Consider the following 12908-nt stretch of genomic DNA (forward strand, 5'->3'; position numbering starts at 1 on the left):
CAAGAGATCCAGATGGATACCTCTGTATGCTCTGCTTACTACAGGATAGTTTCACTTTTTTTTTTATTATTGTTTTTCCAGTGCATGTGTGTGAACGTGTGTTTACCTGTGTGTGCATGTAGAGGCCAGAGGGTGACATCAGGGGTCCTGCGCTGTCACTTTCCTCCTTAATCCCTTGATATGGGGTCTTTCACTGAACCTGAACCTAGGTTGGCAGCCAGGAAGCCCCAGAGATCTTCCTGTCTCTGCCCCACATAGCATGAGGCTTACAGGTGTGGATGGCCATACCCAGTCTTTTCACATGGGTGCTTACATCTGAACTCAGGTCCTCATGACAGACCATAAAGTTCTCACTGTCTCACTGAGGCATCTTGCCAACTTCTAAGACACTAGCCTTGCTGTTATTGAATGCTTAAGCGTAAATGGTGCTGAGATATGTGGTGTGTGTGTGTGTATCTGTGTGTGTATGTGTGTGAGAGAGAGAGAGAGAGAGAGGGGGAGGGAGAGAGAATGAGTCTGTGTGTGTATATTCCATTTTTAAAGGACAGGATATCAGATGATTATTCTTGTGTATTTGTTATGTGAATTTCATTGTTCATTTTCTTGCTATTACTTCTGCAGAAACTGGACACCTGTAAAGCAATTGAATTTTGCATTCCTTTATTGTATTACGAACAGTAGTGATTACAAAGGAGACAGAGGCAACACGGTGCTCTGCATTTTCTGTGTCTCGGGGCAGCATGGCTTTCTTCTGTGCACACTGCACATTTGCTGTGTCTCGGGGCGGCATGGCTCTCTTCTGTGCACACTGCACATCCGAAGCCCTTGATGTTAAGGCAGAGACACTAGCAAAGCGAATGTAAAAACAGCAAAGGCATATCCTTTTGCTTTTTAAACAAATCTGGGGGTGTTTACATAGTCCTGTGTGTCTATTTTGGCATCTTTCGCTTTTAGAAGTTGTTGAGATTTTGTGCCCAGCACCGAGAGGCTACACTCAGTTTCCTTACATTTTGGAGGTGAGCACGTCTCTTTCTCGCTGCCCGTTACACAGGAAATGGGACCTTAGCATACATGATTAAAATCAGAAATAATTCATTTTTAATCCCAAACCATCCCTTAGACAGGAAAGAAACCCTTGGGGGGGTGGGGGTGGGGGCGGCCAGCCATGTTTACTCTATCCTAACAGAACAATTAGAATGTGAAACGCAGAAACAGAAGCAGCTTCATGGAACACAATCCTATTTTCTAGCTGCCTTACGGGAGTGATTTACTGGTGCAGACTAAAGCAGTTCTTTCCGTTTCCTAAGTTCTCTTTGCAAGTGCTTTGCCAGAGCTTCTTTTTTCTTCTTCTTTCTTTCTTTCTCATGGAGAGGAAGCAAACAGAAAAGGTGCAAGGCTCATATGTGTCTGTTCTGCTTGAGCTTGCTGTATTTGTTAAGCGTGAACTCGGTGTGTCTCTGCAGCTCGTCGATGTGTGCGTTGAGCAGCTTCTCGAGCTCCTTAGCCCGCCTCTCTTCTTCCATCAGGAAGTGCTGCGTGGCTAGGGAGGCCGGGAAGGACATGTCCGGTGGAGACTGGAGAGAGGGAGGAGAGGGAGGTGAGACCAATACAGAGCCTTTACAGTCCCTAGGCATGCAGCTCCCTGACAACCAGCTTTGCAGCTTTAGCGAGATACCGCATTTGGGCAGAGCCCTCTTCCCCTTGTAGCATGGTTCTGCTAAGGAAACCCTCAAGGCTTTGAGCCATGTCAGCACTGCGCCATTAGAGCGCTCCAGGAAGGAAAGCTGCAGTGACCAGCTGCAGGTCCAGGGTGGATGTAAGGACCTGGGAACCCAAGCAGAGCACACTTTGCTGACTCGCAGGGGCGGTAATGCAGAACATAGGCAAGTCCCAAATGGGGAGTGAAGATGTAGCAGGTTGGATAAAGATGGCTCAGTCAGAAACAGAAACCAGGATAGGTTTGATGAGGGGGTCGAATGCCTAGGGGGAGTTAGGCAGGGAGGAGGCTGGCTGAGGACACCCTGGTAGACCCATTGTACCCTGCTGTGAGGTGTGGGACATTTCACAGCTTGTGATGTGCTTAGCGTATATTTAAGCAAGAAGAAAAATGTTATGGGATAAAGGACAATATTATTTTACTTTAAAATTATAAAATTATTTTAAAACAATATTTTAATTCTCCTGTTCTTTCATCTAAACTTCGTCCTCTTCATCAGCGTTTAGACAGTGCTTCATGTAGCCCGGGCTTGCCGGGAACTCACTCTGTAGTTGAGGATGACTTTGAACTCCTGATCATCCTGTCTCTAGCTCCATAGTGCTAGGACTCCAGATGTGCACCAATGTACCAGCCTGCCTCTAGTATTCTTTCCTTTTTGTTTGTCAAGAAAACTGAAGCTTTATGCCCGTGGCCTGGTTATAAGTTTAGTTCATTAGTATATGAAAACTCGTGTTCACTCGTGACAGCAGAGTCCTGCAGACTTATCCAAGTGTTACACTGCAACTGGACCTTCTGTGCTGGGTGCAGCCTTCCCACCAGAATCTAAGGAAACAGCCTTGAGCATCACACATTTGCTAAATATTCAGGACAAAGAGGATTGGAAACAGCCGTCCACCACAAGGGCTGGACACTGTCGACACCAGGTTTGCCCTAACCTGTGCTAATAATGATGTGTCACAATGAATTCCAAGGGACCTTGCCCATCTGGGCACTCAAAAGGTCACACTAACACAGGCATCCGGTTAGCGAAGCTGCTAAATCCAAGGCCAGAAAGATGCGCACACTCTAGAGGGTAAAACAGAGCCCCATGCAAGACTTGGGGGCTTGGCCTGATTTTTAGGTTGTGTGGGGCAGGCAAGGATAGCCATGTAGACTCCAAGTTAATGTAGCCTGGAGTCCTGTGCTTTTGGACAGAACACCCCATTGCTGTTGCTGGACAGCACGGAAGGCTAGCAGGTCTAGAACAAAGGAGGGTTCCACAGTAGAAATCCTGCCACTGGGGTCAGATGAGTGGTAAATACTGTTCTAGAAAAATCTCCAGCAGAGAGATTGCCTTGTACATTTCATAAGCCTCAGAGGGAAAGTTGTGCCGTAGATGTTTAAGACCAGAGTAAGGCTGTGCCCCCTGCAGCAGAAGGCTGCATACTCTGTAGGTGACTCTCTGTCCTGCTTCCAAGCTCAGGATGGATAACTGTACCTGTCCCATTTTATGTCCTTGGCAACCCCAGTAGGTATTACATATGGACCCAATAGCAGAGCCGCTCTCTCACTGAGAGCTACTTAGCTAGCTTCTGTGGACTTTGAGCCCAGGACATGTGCTACCCCTCACTAACACGAAGCAGCCTCTTTGTAGCCACTAGACCCCACTGGGAGAGAGCAGAGTTTTCTCTCACTGGAAGTACTCTGCATTCTTGGGCTAATCCTTTTGCCTCAGGGAATTAACACTTTGCTGCTCTCCGGGATGACTCAGCACATGGCCTTGTGCAATTTATACATGTTACTAGTATATGTTAAAACCTATCTGGGTATAGTGGTTCATGTCTGCAATCCTAGCACTTGAGAACTTGATGCAGGAGGCGTGCTGCAAGTTCAAAGCCAGCCTGCGCCACATGGTGAATTCTAGGTCAGTCTGGGCCAGACTGAGTCCTGTCTCTAAAAAATGAAAACCAAAAAACTAAAAGGTATCGCCAGCAACTCTTGATGGAGTATTAGATTCTCTGTTTAAGATAGGTGTGGTCCAATGGTCTATAGAGCATCCTATAGCCTTCTTTCAGAAATGGTGCTGCATCCCTTCAATGCCAGCATGCCAGAGGCAGAGGCAAGTGGATCTCTGAGCTCACTTTGTCTACATAGTGATACCCTGCCTTAAAACAACAGCAACAGCCACCACAAGAAAAAAAAGTGACATTTTAAGCTATTCTAACCTTCTCTGTATTGCTATCAGCATTAAATAACCTATTCTTCAGGGGGAAAAAGTTAGCTTCCAGTAACTCACCAGAGGGAACACTTCATCGTCACTAACCAAGGGACTTGTCATTTCTTTGGTTTGAAATGGCAAAGGTGCCAAGGGTGGTGTTGGGCTTCTGTTCAGCTCACAGTCTTGGCTAATTCTAAAAGAGAAGAAAGGGACGTTAGTGCCAGTATCTTAGTTTTTGTTTTTCTATTGCTGTGATAAAACACCACAACCAAGGCAACTTAAAAAAAAAGGGGGGGGGTGAGGTGGGGCTGGAGAGATGGCTCAGTGGTTAAGAGCACTGTCTGCTCTTCCAGAGGTCCTGAGTTCAATCCTCAGAGATCACATGGTGGCTCACAACCATCTATACTGGGATCTGATGCCCTCTTCTGGCATGCAGGTGTACATGCAGATAGAGCAGTCATATACATAAAATAAATCTTTTTAAAAAAGTGTTTAACTTGGCTTACGGTTTCAGAGGGTTTGAGTCTATGTTGGCAGAATGAAAGAACATCTGAGACCTCACATGTTGATCCATAGCCACAGAGCAGAGAGCTAATTGGGAATGAATGGCATGTGTCTTTTGAAACCCCAGTGACACACCTCCTCCAGAAAGGCCATGCCTCCTCATCCGTTCCAAACAGTCCCACCACTTGAGGACCAAGCATTCTAATATACAAGGCAATAGGAGCCACCAAAGGCCATGTTTGTTGTTGTAGCTGAAGGTTTTGATTTCCCTGATGTTCAACTAGGGAGAACCAATTGAATGACTGAGTTTTTCTGGGTATTTATTTGAAAATAAATGGTTTTTCTGAATAACCTCAAATTCTTTTTAAAAACTTGGACTGGAGAGTGATAAAGCAGAAGACACTGCTTTTCGTAGCCTCAGCCTTCCTGACTCTGTGTTGTGCTTTTGCGTTTTTAGGCCATTTAAAAAGCTGAAACATTTTTTTTCAGATATCTCAAAACACACAACACTACTGCCACGTGCAGTTCTAAGAAGGCATTTTAGGGTTCTGTGCTGCACTTCACAGGCTTTCATAACAAGTTGTGCTTTTAGGGGTCGGAACCATGTCTCTGTGCGACCTAGCTCCTCCAGACAGCCAGTGGGGACAGGTGTCATCTTGATGTCCATTTGTCCTTTTAAAACGCCCAGGGTGGAAAGTTAAATTATTTACCCAGTCTCTTTTTTTTTTTTTTTTTTTTTCTTTCTTTCTGGTGCTGGGGATTGAGCCCATGTTTTTGTCAAGAATATTAGGCAAGTGCTGTGCTACTGAGCTACACCCTAGCTCTATTTGTATTTCTCATTTGCGACAGGGTCTCCCCTGTCTTTCCTTAAGTTTAGATTTCTCTTGCCTTAGTGCCTCTGCCTTCCCATGACACCCCAGGCCCTCTAACTATGGCAATATATGACTCTGGCTCACCAGGCCCACTTCAATCAATCAATCTATTTATTTCTTTCTTTCAAGACAGAGTCAGTGTAGCTCTGGCTGTCCTGGACTCACTCTGTAGACCAGGCTGGCTTCAAATTCACAGAGATCCACCTGCCTCTGCCTCCTGAGTACTGGGAGTAAAGCTGTGCACCACTGTGCCCGGCTCAATCATTTATTTTAATTGTATGAATTTTTATTTATTTTTAATATTACAACATAACCACATCATTTTCTTCTCTTTTCTCTCCCCAAATCCTCCTATACACCCTTCCTTACTCTATTTCAAATTCAAATATATATATGTATATTTATATATATTTATTTACATATTCCTAAATATAAACTGCTCAGTCTGTCTAATGTTACTTTAGATTCCAAAGGAGCAACACAAGTGACAGTTTTACACAGCTATGATATCTATGACCCATATCAACAAGCAGAATTGAACTGTATCCTTAACGGTGCATTAGTGGCACACATACCTTGGTGATAACAACTCTCAGATTGGATCCACTCAACAAGAGGGAGATCATGCCTGGTACTGGAATCCTCACCAGCGCCCCAGGGCTAGAGAGGTCATGGGTCTTGGAGGAGAATGCACAATTTTGTTAAACCAGGCTAGCCCCTGACCACATCTGAAACGTTTGTCCTTGTACCCACAGATAAACATAGCCCTCACCCCCAGGGAGGAAACTCCTCTTTGCAACAGACAGAAGCATTATAAAAAAGTATAACTCATCGAAATCTAGAGTGGTAGAACCCAGTCCCAGTGGGTTCATCTATAGTACAGCTCCTGTACCTAAGGCTCAGGGGGCATTGCAGAAGACAGAGCAGGAAGACCGAGAGAGCCAGGGGATCAGGTTTGCTGTGAGTTTATCTCCCAGGAATGTCACCCACAAGTCTCACCAACATGACTGCCCAAAGGTGAGCCAAACAACAAAAACACCGATGGACATGCCAAAGCGGATGGGGCCTCAGCTCTACACAAAGAGCCAGGCAACCAAGGAAAGCTGAGAAGGAAGAGTACACCAATCGTTTAGCCAATACCAAATAGCCAGCCCTGAAAACAGCTGTTGACTTTCAAAAGAAGAACATGTTGCTAGGAATTGGTAACTTCAATTTCAAGCCCAAGTTCTCCCAAGATTGAAACCTACAATAAGGATGGAAAGCACACTATGGAATTTGTTGTTTGTGCTAAAATATTGGGTGGAAGATATAAGTAAAAAACCATTAATAATAATAATGGAACAAAATGACAGCCCTTAAAATTGGACCAAAGACCATCCCACTTAGCCTGTTTGACTAAATAAATGTCTTTCATAAAAGTAGGGCTTAAATTTAATCAGATCACCAAAGACCATGAAAACATAAAAATCTGTTTAATTGAAACCTATTTATCCTTACTAATATACCCAGATTTCCACAGGTGTTAACCATTTTCAGAGCTGTGTTTTAGTACAATTTAAAACTACACACTGGAGGGGGCCACCCACCCAGCCATAAAGCCTTTGATGCCAAAATTTGTCCTGCCTACAAAAAGTGTAGGGGTAAAGATGGAACAGAAATTGAGGGAATGGCGAATCAATGACTGGCCTAACCTGAGACCCACCCCATGTGAGAGCGCCAACCCCTGGCACTATTAATGATGCTCTGCTATGCTTGCAGGCAGGAGCCTGGCATAACTGTCCTCTGAGAGGCTCCATCCAGCAGCTGATGGAAACAGATGCAGAGACCCACAGCTAAAGAATAGGCCGAGCTTAGGGAGCTTTGTGGAAGAGTGGGAGGAAGGATAGAGGGAGCTGGAGGGGTGAAGGACACCACAAGAAGACATATAGAGTAAACTAAGCTGGGCCCATGGGGGCTCACAGAGACTGAACCACCAACCAAAGAGCATGCATGGGCTGGACCTTGACTCCCTACACATAAGTAGCAGATGTCCATCTTGACCAATATGTGTGTCCCCTAACAATAGGAGTAGGGGCTGTCTTCTACCCTGTTGCCTGCCTTTGGATCCCTTCCCCTACCTGGGCTGCCTTGTCAGGACTCAGTGGGAGAGGATGTGCTTAATCTTACTGCAACTTGAGGTGCCAGGGTGGGTTAGTACCCCTTGGGGGCCTGCCCTTTTCTGAGGAGGAGGGAATAGGGGGAGGGTTGCATGAAGGAGGGACTGGGAGGGGAGGAGGGAGGAGGCTGGGATCGAGCTGCAAAGTGATTAATAAAAATTAAAAAAAGACCCGACACTGTATTTTTCTGTTCTCCTCCGAAGCCCCATCCACAAAGACTCGCTTCTTTGGCAGACTTCTTCAAGTCTGTGCATTCAAATGGCACGGAGCATTGTGCTAGGCCTCTGCAGATCAGCTCAGAGAAACAAACATGTTTCCCAGTTTTACTTATCTTGAAATAAATCTTTCCCCTATTATCCCACACCATAATTTCCATGGAAACAGAACAGCAAATTAAATGGAAATAACATGGTTTATGATGTGAGCAATGGGTGAAACGTCTCACAGTTCAAACTGAGCTGTAACAGCCCATCTAATGCTCTCTCATACATACTCTGGCCTGCGCCTGGTGTCTACACTTCAGGGTGGAAAAAACAAGTCAACTATAGAGGTGATCTGAGAAGTGTGTGTGTGTGTGTGCGCGCGCGCGTGTTATCTCAACTGCGCAGAAATTTCACACAAAGTATTATTTGTTCTAAATTATCTGAATAATTACCCAATTATCCATTTTGCTGTGGATGCAGAGATGGCTTTACGGCGTTAATTACTAAGATTTATATAGGAACATTTTTTATACTATAAGATCAATAAAATATTGAGATTGAAGGAAAAGACTACATTATGAAGTAAAGTGCTTTGCCTTAAATCATCTTTATAGCTGAAAGCCCTTCTAGAACATAGCTACTCAAATACTTCATAAAACCACCTTGCACAAAATGCTGCACGTATCAATTTGAAGTGGGCTTAAGAATTATTGCATAAGGCTTTTAATAGCCACTCACAAGTTGAACTGTTCAACTAGCTTTCCCACAGGCCCCGCTTCAGGGCTGCGAAGTATGGCCGACTCATCTGCTTGGATGGGAGGCAGAACTCTGCAGCTTGCAAGGCCTTTCATGTGTGGTCCATGGCACTTCTGGGGGTCCTCCTCCTAGACTATGGGATGGTGTCCTAGCCAGGGACAAGGACCCATCTCCTATCGCTGACCCCCTTTCCAGCTTCACCTCACAGTCTCTAGAAGCTTCCCCTTCTGTGACCTGAACTGTCTCCTGACCTGGAACCTTTGGCCGGCTGTGTTGGCTTCTAGAATCATCCTCAGACAAGGGACCTGACAAGTGGTAATGACAAACCTGCCAATTTTGTGGCTTTTCCTATTAGACAGTTTATTAGCTAGACATGAAACCATCTAAACGATTAACATTTCTTATTACTAAATCTCTTCTCTGTTCATGATATAAGAATCTAAATCATGAATCCACGTTTTAAAAGATTTATTTATTTTCATGTGTATGTGTCTGTGTGGGCTTAGTGCATCACTTGTACGCAGGTGGAGGTCAGAGGAAGTCAAATCCCCTAAAACTGGAGTTACTGGAGTTTGTAGGCTACATGACAGCGGTGCTGGGAACTGATCCTAGTGCTCTTAACCACTAAGCCATCTCTCCAGCCCTTGTGGCTTCACTTTTAAGTGTGTATTCTCATATAAAGACAAGCTCCATTTATTACAAAATTGATTTGTCATTAAAATGAGTTACATATTAATAGTTCTGGGTCCCAGTACTCTAAATCAGCTTGTAAATCATCCTGTAGCTTCAAAGCACTATCTTTTCAGGACAAGACTCAGAGCATTTTAGCCAAATTCCATCATGTCTCATAAAACTTTTAAAGTGATGACTAGATTATTATTCTAGAAGCTAAATGCTTTGACGATCACCTGAAAACGCTTCAAAATTCAAGTGAGTGAACATTAAGATATCACTCCAAGTAGGGGTGAATAACAGATTGTTTAGACCACAGACTGCTTGAATCTTTCTCAGTTCCAAGGAAGAATTCCTTCCACTGTGGCCTTGAGATTTTGTGACGCAGTTTTATTTTTCCCTCTCCAAATAGTTTAACCCATTGGTATGTAAAGATAACGAGTGTTTTCTGGTTAATTTATGCCTAATAAATATATGGATACTCTCTAGAGGCACAGACCCTCATGTACACACACACACACACACACACACACACGCATGCATGCACACATACACACAATCACATAGACATACATATACTACACCACACACATACCAGACATTCATACACACACACATACACATTTGTACACCATGCACACACACCACACATATTTATACACACGTATTCATACATTTGCATGCACACACATATACGTGTACAGAGCTTTTGTTACTTGACTCCCTGACCTGAACTGTGAGGGAAAGACTTCCTCTTCCACTGCTAGCACCAGCAGGGAGCTCCCTGCTTTCCACTGCTCCACTGCTAAGCTCAAAGTGTCCCCAAGTCTCCACATCTTCCCCATAGTGAGTTTTACATAGCAATAATTTATTCAGGACATTTGAAATGCTGTTTCTTTTCAAAACCAGGTCACTGAAGAACATGGAAATCAGGCGAGGCATTAAAACAAATTTAATGAAACTTTCAGCAAACGCAACTGGCAGGGCACAGCTTTGCAGCTGCCCAGGCTGCTTATTAAGATAACCTCCCACCGAGCTCTTTCCTTCTTCCTGCCCCTGTCCCCCACTGTCTTGTTTTTGTTGGGCACTTTTAATATATGCCATACTGCCTGACAAAGGCAGATTAAGGGCCAAGGACAATATTTTTAAAATAACAAACTGCAGAGTAATGGTGTGGCACCTCATGTGTGGCCACCAGAGTGAGGCTAGGAGGCGGCAGCCCAGGCCCTCAATGACTCAGACATCATCCCGTAGCTAGCCAGACCGCCCGACCCCCCACGTCTTTAGGGCTGGCCTTTGCTCTGTGGAGTAGTAGGAAGCGCCTTGTGAGGTCTTTGCTAGATTAGAAAACGACCTCTTAAACAGGCTTTTACATGTGTTCAGCCATCATAGGACTGGCTGGCTTTTGGCTGTGGCCAGAGGCCTCTTTGTTTTCCCACAGTGCTTACACTGAAGCGTCTAGGCAACCCCTCCCCCCCAGCACCTCCACTATGACACTCCCACTATTGTACTGCCACCACAGTAACCCCACTATGACACCTGCACCACATTACTCCCACCACAGAGCCCCCACTATGGTAGCCCACGATGACAAACACACTCTCGCCATGGCACCCCCACTAATGCACTCCCACCATGTCACTCCCAGCTGGGATACCACCACCACTGCAGCATCCCCACCATGGCACCTCCACTATGACAGTCCGACCATGGATGGCACTCCCAGCTATGATACCACCACCACAGTATCCCCGCCATGGCACCTCCACTATGACACTCCCACCATGGCATTCCCAGCTGTGATATCACCACCACAGTATCCCCACCATGGCGCCGCACCACAGTATCATTGGTGTTCCTACTCGAAAGGCATCCTGGGAGCCCATGAACCACGCAGCTCTGAGAGGAAGTCTCCTCAACAGAGCGGTGGCAGCCCTGAGAGAGGATATCCCTGGCTGAGCTGGCGTGCTACAGTGTAACAGCTCTGCTTAGCTGATCCTCTTCTTCAGCGTTGCAGCTCCCAGAGGAGGGTATGCCGAGCTGAGCTGAGGAGCTCAGGAGCCTTGGTCCTGCTCTCCCGCTTCGCTGCTGCTTCTTCTTTGCTTCTTGCCTTCTGATGAGAGAGTCACACCAGGCAGTAAATCTCATAAAAGAGATTTATTGGAAGGGATGAATCCAGAGGTGGCTGCCTGTGCTCCAGGGAGAAGACAGCAGGAAATTGACCAGTAGGCAGTGCTTATATAGGATGTCTTAGGGGGTAGAGCTTTCCAGGGCAGAGATTTCCAGGGTGAGGATTGGTGGGATTTCAAGTCCTGTGCTTTGGGGAGCTCAGGGATTGGTGAGATTTTTCCTGTAGGGTGGGGTCTGGGAATGACCATTAGGTCTGTTAGGGAAATCTAGGGGCTTGAGCATGGCTGTTGGAGTTCCTCAGGTGGGGACCTAGCCATTTTCCTTCCTCGTGTTTACAAAGTTTACAAAGGGAATACAAGTTTGAGTCAACGTGAATGGCCAACAGTATCTCCAATAGGGCACCCCACTGCAGTATCTCAACCACTGCGTCCCACCATAGCACCCCACCGCAGTATCCCAACCATTGCGTCCCACCATAGCACCCCACTGCAGTATCTCAACCATTGCACCCCACCATAGCACCCCACCGCAGTATCTCAACCATTGCATCCCACCATAGCACCCCACCGCAGTATCTCAACCATTGCATCCCACCATAGCACCCCACCACAGTATCCCAACCATTGCATCCCACCATAGCACCCCACCGCAGTATCCCAACCATTGCATCCCACCATAGCACCCCACTATGTATCCCAACCATTGCATCCCACCATAGCACCCCACCGCAGTATCCCAACCATAGCACCCCACCACAGTATCCCAACCATAGCACCCCACCACAGTATCCCAACCATTGCGTCCCACCATAGCACCCCACCGCAGTATCCCAACCATTGCATTCCACCATAGCACCACCCCACCGCAGTATCCCAACCAATTGCATCCCACCATATAGCACCCCCACCGCAGTATCCCAACCATTGCATCCCACCATAGCACCCCACCGCAGTATCCCAACCATTGCAATCCCACATAGCACCCACCACAGTATCCCAACCATTGCATCCCACCATGCACCCCACCGCAGTATCTCAACCATTGCGTCCCACCATAGCACCCCACCGCAGGTAATCCCAACCATTGCGTCCACCATGCACACCACCGCAGTATCCCAACCATTGCATCCCACCATAGCACCCCACCGCAGTATCCCAACCATTGCATCCCACCATAGCACCCCACCGCAGTATCCCAACCATTGCATCCCACCATAGCACCCCACCGCAGTATCCCAACCATTGCATCCCACCATAGCACCCCACCACAGTATCCCAACCATTGCATCCCACCATAGCACCCCACCGCAGTATCTCAACCATTGCGTCCCACCATAGCACCCCACCGCAGTATCCCAACCATTGCGTCCCACCATAGCACCCCACCGCAGTATCCCAACCATAGCACCCCACCACAGTATCCCAACCATTGCATCCCACCATAGCACCCCACCGCAGTATCCCAACCATTGCATCCCACCATAGCACCCCACCGCAGTATCCCAACCATTGCATCCCACCATAGCACCCCACCGCAGTATCCCAACCATTGCATCCCACCATAGCACCCCACCACAGTATCCCAACCATTGCATCACACCATAGCACCCCACCGCAGTATCTCAACCATTGCGTCCCACCATAGCACCCCACCGCAGTATCCCAACCATTGCGTCCCACCATAGCACCCCACCGCAGTATC

At 46.6% G+C, this 12908-nt stretch overlaps 1 protein-coding gene across 1 annotated transcript in view; it reads right to left on the minus strand.

Annotated features, from left to right (window-relative positions):
* Nucleotides 1-880: 880 nt before the first annotated feature.
* Deup1 (deuterosome assembly protein 1) overlaps nucleotides 881-12908 on the minus strand; it is a 63026-nt gene continuing 50998 nt past the window's right edge. The window contains exons 12-13 of the mRNA XM_051155765.1: nucleotides 3993-4107; nucleotides 881-1574 (exon numbers count right to left, since the gene is read on the minus strand). Coding sequence (XP_051011722.1) covers nucleotides 1398-1574; nucleotides 3993-4107 — 292 coding nt within the window. The 3' untranslated portion in view covers nucleotides 881-1397. The remainder of the gene's footprint in view (nucleotides 1575-3992; nucleotides 4108-12908) is intronic.

This window comes from Acomys russatus, chromosome 14, assembly GCF_903995435.1.
Source record: "Acomys russatus chromosome 14, mAcoRus1.1, whole genome shotgun sequence".
Lineage (NCBI taxonomy): Eukaryota > Metazoa > Chordata > Mammalia > Rodentia > Muridae > Acomys > Acomys russatus.